At 42.3% G+C, this 7,357-nt stretch overlaps 1 protein-coding gene across 1 annotated transcript; it reads left to right on the top strand.

Moving 5' to 3' along the window:
- Positions 1-1,450: 1,450 nt before the first annotated feature.
- Positions 1,451-7,232, top strand: LOC124472325 (myb-related protein A-like). Its single transcript, XM_047027100.1, has 14 exons — positions 1,451-1,507; positions 1,627-1,698; positions 1,839-1,931; positions 2,194-2,414; positions 2,580-2,778; positions 3,069-3,173; positions 3,328-3,606; positions 3,841-4,179; positions 4,491-4,633; positions 4,865-4,979; positions 5,134-5,253; positions 5,534-5,641; positions 5,823-6,008; positions 6,303-7,232. The coding sequence occupies exons 1-14, from the start codon at positions 1,451-1,453 to the stop codon at positions 6,426-6,428; spliced, it is 2,163 nt and encodes a 720-aa protein (XP_046883056.1). The 3' UTR covers positions 6,429-7,232.
- The last annotated feature ends 125 nt before the right edge of the window (positions 7,233-7,357 follow it).

Raw genomic sequence — 7,357 nt, 5'->3', positions numbered from 1 at the left:
AGGGATGGGATAAGTATCGAAGAATGTGAAAAAAGGGAAAAAAATCCTTCATGTAGTGACTGCTACTTCCGGTTCTGTAACAGCGTCATAAGAATTTAATGCTGCATTTATAAATTGATACAGCATGAGAATTTGACATTATTTTAATTTTTGATCTTTAATGGATCAATAGATGTTACATTTATTGTCCTTTTTATTTTACTTTTGTCTCTTATTTTTGTCCTCTTTCAAGACCTTTTGTAAAGTATTAGGCCACCTTTGTGCATTTTCAATATATTAGGCTACATCAATTTGGATTTCACTTTATTTCAAATGTAAAAGGCATATTGTTAACCTCTCGCAACAACTCTCTTGCAACAATTCTTTACCACATGTTTGATGAGCACAGGCTTGGCCTATGCCATGGCAGTTTGCAATAGAAAAGAACATACACTGCAAAGCATAGAGGTAAACATGGGGACAAAGCAACTGCTTGTAAAGACTAGTGTGCACACACACACACAAACACACGTCCTTTGCACAAATTGACTTGCTGGACTAGACTGTCATTGAGAACCAGGTCTGTCCACGTGGACACCTGGTTTTTGTAGCCGTCGGCGCGTGAATCGGCTGGATGCACAAACTCTCTGACCTGTCACGGTCTAACGCTGCTGTCAACTCTCACAGCAGGAATATGACAGACAGTAAGTTACTGACTGACTTGCTGGCTCTCAATATGTCACAAGATTATGTCATATACATAGATTACACACTTTGATCAAACATTATACTTCAGGAACACGGTGGTAGCTATTGTATAATGTATTCACAGATAGCCAACTAGCTAGCAAAATATGCTAGCCACACAAGCTAGTAACTTGCGTTTGGATTTTCAAGCCTGAATGTCTTGTAATATATAAACGCGGAAAATATTTACACTAAACTTATTCTCATTGCCAAATCGGTGATAGCTACTGTACTTTAAACTGTAACAATTAGTTAATTAGGCACATTTCTGTGCTTCTTGTTGAAACATAGTTTATATTTAAGAAGTGGTTTACATCTGATACCATGGCCAGTACAAGAACTCGAAGGATTTGGTAAGTTTATTACTTTAGTGTCTCTCGATTTATTATATATTCCTTGGATTTGAGCCTGCCCAGCTACTGAGGCAACAGTAGTTGTCAGCCACATTGTTAGAGAGCCCCAAATGCATTGTTGCACTAACTCACATGTGCTGACAGTGATGTTGCCAGGCAACAGACATCCTCTTAAAAAAGATGGGGTTACTTGTGACTGAACTAAATTTGGATAAAAAAAAAAAAAAACGTAGACCGTGATTTGCTATACAATGCTGCCATTTGTCCAACTAAATGTGTTTCTATCTATATAGCTAAATTGGGTTCATAGCTTTTGGTTCTTCCATAGTCATGTTGTGGAGGATCATACAAAATGTTCAGGCTATGAATGCATGGAGCTGAAATGTCCCAGAAAGTCATTACAGAAGATTAAGTGGTCCAGGGATGAGGTAACTGATAGTGATGAATTCCAAAGTGCCATCGAAATACATATAGTGATACATTTGTGGTGTTATCGCAGAAGGGTCAGAAAAATGTTTTTGACCAGTTCTCAATTTTGTTTTCCAAGGATGAGAAGTTGAAAAGGTTGGTTGAGCAATACGGTTCAGATGATTGGATATTTATAGCCAACCATTTCAAGGTAAGCTGTTGGGTGACGTATGTCTCATCTTGTACCCATTGTGTCGTGTTAATGGGATATACTAAACAATCATAACTCAATACACAATAACTTCCATAAATGCACCAAATGTATCAATGCATCTCTCTCTATTCTGTTAGAAAAGAACAGATGTACAATGTCAACATCGATGGCAAAAGGTGCTTAACCCTGAGCTGGTGAAAGGGCCATGGACAAAGGAGGAGGATGAGAGGGTGAAGACCATTTATGACCTTTATGATTTGGTGGTGTCGAAACCTTTCACTTTAATGTGTCCTATCATCTTCCCCTCTTGTCACACTAAGTAACAGAGCTATACAGAGACTTACAGTATTCTTGTCCACTGATAAAAAGAGGAAGGGATGAATACTGTGGGCAGTGCGGTTCACAGTATTCAAGTTTGGAAACAGGAAATGACAGTGAGTGTGTTGCTGAACCCATTATCTTGAGCTCATCTCTACCTAATCTGTACCGTAGGTTATTCATTTAGTTCATAGGTATGGTCCTAAGCGTTGGTCCATCATTGCCAAACACTTACATGGACGTATCGGCAAGCAATGTCGTGAGCGCTGGCACAACCACCTCAACCCTGATGTAAAGAAGTCCTCCTGGACTCATGAGGAGGACAGGGTCATCTACGAAGCCCACAAACGATTAGGCAACCGCTGGGCAGAGATCTCCAAACTCCTGCCTGGCCGGTAATGACTAATAGTCAATGGTTGTTTTGAGGTCATTTGAGTTAAATATCATGCAACCTTGGAGACATGAGTCACATTAGACAGATTGTCTATGAAGAGCTGTTTGATAAACTTTTACTTAAATTCTGTACAGTCCAAATACATTTCATTTCACTTTCCCTATAGAACAGACAACTCCATAAAGAACCACTGGAACTCCACCATGCGGAGGAAGGTGGAACATGAGGGCTATCTCCAGGACCTGCCTCCCACTCATCCCTGTAAGAGCACCAAGCCCCCCATCAAGAGAAGACCCAAGATCTGCAGCTCCTCTTTGGACCACTTGCAGGTCCAAGGTCACTACATTATGACTCTCCCCTCCAAGGTGATTGATCTTGATCGATTTATAGTGATCTTAATCCATTGATAGATTATACATCTAGGCAATTGTACTGGGGGTCGGATGGCTGAGCTGTTAGGGAATCGGCTATTAATCAGAAGGTTGCTGGTTTAATTCCCGGCCGTGCCAAATGACTTTGTGTCCTTGGGCAAGGCACTTTACCCTACTTGCCTCGGGGGGAATGTCCCTGTACTTACTCTGGATAAGAGCGTCTGCTAAATGACTAAATGTACTTGTCAACCAAAGAAAAAACGCTCACAAACATCCATATGTAGATGTCTGGCTACTCTCTTGGCTTGTTGGACGCCCAGTATGTGGACAATATCCCAGAGTCCTCTATCTTTGTCCAGGTGAGTGTGTCCTGTCTCTCTGAACCCTTGGCTTGACTGTCACACGTTCCAGACACTAACCACACCTCTCACCAAGCACATTGCAGGAACTTGAACTCTTATCTGCCTTTAACTCCTGCTGAAAGAATTCTTCCAATGCTCAGTCAATACTAATCGACCTTGTTCTCCGCGTGCTCCATCGTAGCACGCGGATGGCTGTTCTAGCTGGCCCAGCAGCAGTTTGACAGACGACGGCATGACCACCAGCGCCCTGGGCAGCATGGGGGACCAGAGCATGGAGAATCTCCACCCCCCGCACCATCTCCACCTCCACAGTATGGAAGGCCACCACCATCACTGCCCCTCCTCCTCCGTTTGCACCCACAGCTCACCGGCCAGGTACCTGTTTGTGGAGGCCAGCACCGTGCTCTCCTCCCTCCAGACCATCCCGGAGTTTGCCGAGACACTGGATCTTATTGATTTGGTTTGTAGTTCTTTTTTTCATAAATCTTGTTGAGCCTGGGGGAGTCTTCAAAAAGGAAAGCCAGGAACCTTGCAGTGCTATGCTTGCAATGCATAATATTTCAGCACATTTCTAGACTTTGAATTTGTTTGAATCTTATCTCTCAGTCAGAGTCTGCCAGTCTTGGTCAGGGGTGCTTTGATGTGTCCATGTTGGAGATGCTAGGCCATGTCTTACTGCTGTATCATCTTGCAGGACCCAGTGGCTTGGAGTGAAGTGGCCAGCTTGAGTTTGAATGAAATGGCCTCGCCCCAGAAACTGGAAACCACACCCTTAAGTGCGGAGGACAAAGAGGAAGAGGACGCTAGCTACCATTTTTATGAAGACTCTGCCATGTCAGACCGGAGCAGAAGCTACCTGGAAGTGATGCCTGTATCACCGCCTACAGCCCCTTCCATCCCGAGGGCGAGGGAAACGAGAGTGGAGAGGTGGGGGGAGCTCACCAGCGACTGTAACAGCACCTCCTTTTTGGACAACAGTGCCCTCTCACCCAAGAGCCCCCCCGTCAAAGTCCTGCCCTTCTCCCCCTCCCAGGCAAGATTCCATTTGTTGTTGTTTTTTATTCATCCCAGAAAATATCACATTCCACATTTATAAATGTAGTCACCCCTATATCTATGTAACCAGACAGAAAAGCAACTTAACAAAACCATCGTGACGCAAGTACTGCTATGTAATTATATTTGTGGTTTAGCGCCATTGGGTTATTACACGTGTTTTACTAACCCCTGGAGAGCTTCCCCATCCAAATCCTTTGTTCCTCTTGTCTGCTCTTTAATTACCTACTTGTACTTTAGGCAGGTGTGTAACCCATGCATTGTCATCTATTTCTTGTCCCACTGCAGTTTTTCAATGTGTGTGAAGGGGACAATCTGAATCTGGACTATCCAGCACGTACCTCGACGCCTGTGTGTGGTCACAATCGTGACAGCACAACCACACCACTCCACAGCAATGCAACCTCTAAACACCATCAAGAGAGCACTGAGTAAGGATTATTCTGGCCATACACCACCTGGTTTTTGTTAGCATTTGTGAGGTTGTTTAGGTTTGGTTTGGGCTGTTCTGTTTTCATTTGGGTCCGAATTTAAACTATCATTCCAGTCCACTAAGACAGTGAAGTCAAGTTTGCCTTGTGTACGTGGAAGGAACTGTCGAGGCCAGTCTTAGGAGGCTGTTCCATCGTGTTGATATGCAGGCCTCCTTTTTTTCTGTTGAGATTTAGGACTCCCAAGGTACGGAAAGCCATCATGCTCCCCACACCACAGACTCCAACGCCCTTCAAGAATTCCATGACCATGCAAAATAATACAGAGGGCCCTTTGAAAATGATGGTACGTTCAGGACACCTGGATGATCAGAAATGACACTTTCCTGGAAACCAATAGAAGCCCAAAGCCTGCATTGTAAAACATGAGATGAAAGGTTGAGTACAGGGTGTGTTTTGCTATAATTGGTTACTGTATATCTGTGGTATGTAAAATTCAGCCCCAGTCATTTGCATATCTGGAAGAAGATATGAAAGAGATATTGAAAGATGAGTTAGGGATGGCCATACAACTTTATGAAGACTCCCAGACTGAAGACCTCAACACCTGGAAATATGAGGTATCCATATAAACTTCCACTGTAAATATGTTCACAAAATACACCACATCTAAATAACATCACCCCAAATGAAGTAAGAGCTGCAATTTGCATGTGTTTCTAACATTAACACTACACTGCCTTCTAAAACAACTGACTTTTCTACAAGCAACAAAAGAGAGGATTATTTGTTTTTTTTTTCGATCATTGACCATTAGAGAAATAGCTTTATTAAATCATCCAAATGTATTTGTAGTCCTTATACTGTATCTCCTACATTCTCTGTGGTCTGTACTCACAGGACTCTGCGTCTAACAAAAGAGCAGTAAAAACCCTGACTTTGGAGCCCTGGAATAAGGAGAACCCCAGTGCTCATCTCTTAACCAAAGAACACTTCAGCAACATACAGGTACACCTTGAAGCGGGAGGGAAATGCATTTTGGATTAAATGTGTTTTTTAAATTGGTGCAAAACGTTATTGGAGTAAATTCTTATGGGGTTTTTATATTCCTTGAACCATCTTTCATTAAAAAGGGGGAAGATAAAGGCAAGGAGAGAGAAATTCTACCATGACTTTTTTCTTCCTCCAGATTCATGGGGAGAGCTTACTTAATGGTGCCCCACTGGGAGGCTCCATGTTGGGCTGCGAACAGCTGGTGTTCTCCCCTGTAGTGGAGAGACAGGAGCCCTGTCAGGCCTTTACCGTCGACCTCAGGAGGGAGGGGCCTAATGATAGTCCTGTCCCCCTCAAGCACTCTCAGCAAACACACTACCCGGTCAGAGAATGATATTTTGGGATTTAGGATGATTGAACCACTTTTATAACTGCATGGTTAATTTGTTGTTATTGTGTGTAACTAAATGGGGGGGGGGGGGGGGGGGGGGGGACCAGACTCAGGGTGCAGAGGACTCAGCCAATCAGAGGTTAGTAAGCAGAGCTCTTAAAGAATATCTTGGGGAGGGAGGACATCCCTTTTATTAAGGTTTGCACACACTCGGTCGAGGAAAATCATGTCGTCGAATATCATGGCCAAATTAGTTCTCAACTGATGTGTTTCCTGTTGCTTTAGGTCAGCACCGAGTGGGAGGCAGTGGTGTTTGGTAAGACTGATGACCAGATGACCATGACAGAGCAGGCCAGGATGTATATCCACTCCCATACCCCTGGCTGTGCCTACAGGACCCTGGTGCTCTGATGAGCCATCAGCCAGGAGGTTATATCTATCCATGCTATGGATTTACACCAAGCAAATTAGCAATGTCTTAACAGCAAGTTTTTAAAGTTCTTCTTGTTATTATCAAAATCAATACAAAATCCATGAAGGAGAAAGTGTTGCAATTATTAGGTTACATTAACAATTATCAGTCGTATTTGTTTCTGCAGAGGGGGTAATCTCTAAAACAAAGTCCTTTTTTCTGTATGGTAGAGAAAGGATCAGCCTTGTACAAGACTGTACCTGGATACTACTTCTACAAAGGTGTTTTATGTTTTTACATTTTTCATGTGCTGTTGAAAGCCATAATCTGGAGTTAAACATACCTCACTGCTAACATATCTGAGCATGAAACTATCTGGGTGTTATTGAGGAGGGTTGGTGTTGTTCTAATGCTTGTGTCTGGTGTTGATGCACTGCTATCGAGAGCCAAACTCTGGATTATGGCTTCATAATACATGTAGACATTTGAGGATGTTCATGCTGTTTCCTGCCTATCTAAAACCCAGCGGTATGTGATGTCTCAGGTATGACTTTCAAACAACTTTGACTTACCTTAAAGAATCAACTTCAGAATCATGATTGAGGCTGATATATTGTTTTACTATATTCAGACATTTTTATTTGAATGTTTTTAAAAACTTGATTACGATGTTTTTGTTAATTAAACTATTCAAATTCCTCCTTAATTGGGCAACTCAAATTAAACCCAGAAAAATAATTGGATAACAAAATGGTCCTTTTGTAAAACAAAAGAAGCTTTTTGGTTGTAAAGTTTACAGCATGTACACCCTGAATGTCTATAGTGAAGCAAAAGGCAGCAAGAGTACCAAATTGGTTGTAAAAAATAGGATAAAAAATATATGTTACATATAGAACTGCATGTGAAATATTTTCAGTTATTTATTTTT

The sequence above is a fragment of the Hypomesus transpacificus genome, chromosome 10 (genome assembly GCF_021917145.1).
Source record: "Hypomesus transpacificus isolate Combined female chromosome 10, fHypTra1, whole genome shotgun sequence".
Taxonomy (NCBI): domain Eukaryota; kingdom Metazoa; phylum Chordata; class Actinopteri; order Osmeriformes; family Osmeridae; genus Hypomesus; species Hypomesus transpacificus.
Note: the sequence above shows the minus strand (reverse complement) of the source record. Positions and strands in the feature narration are given on the sequence as shown.

Bases quoted from the DNA above. Each gene is read 5' to 3' on its own strand.
- LOC124472325 (XM_047027100.1), top strand. From the start codon at position 1,451: ATGGAGCTGAAATGTCCCAGAAAGTCATTACAGAAGATTAAGTGGTCC. The intron at 3,607-3,840 runs GTTTGTAGTTCT...ATCATCTTGCAG, and splicing joins CACTGGATCTTATTGATTTG to GACCCAGTGGCTTGGAGTGA. The intron at 4,180-4,490 runs GCAAGATTCCAT...GTCCCACTGCAG, and splicing joins TGCCCTTCTCCCCCTCCCAG to TTTTTCAATGTGTGTGAAGG.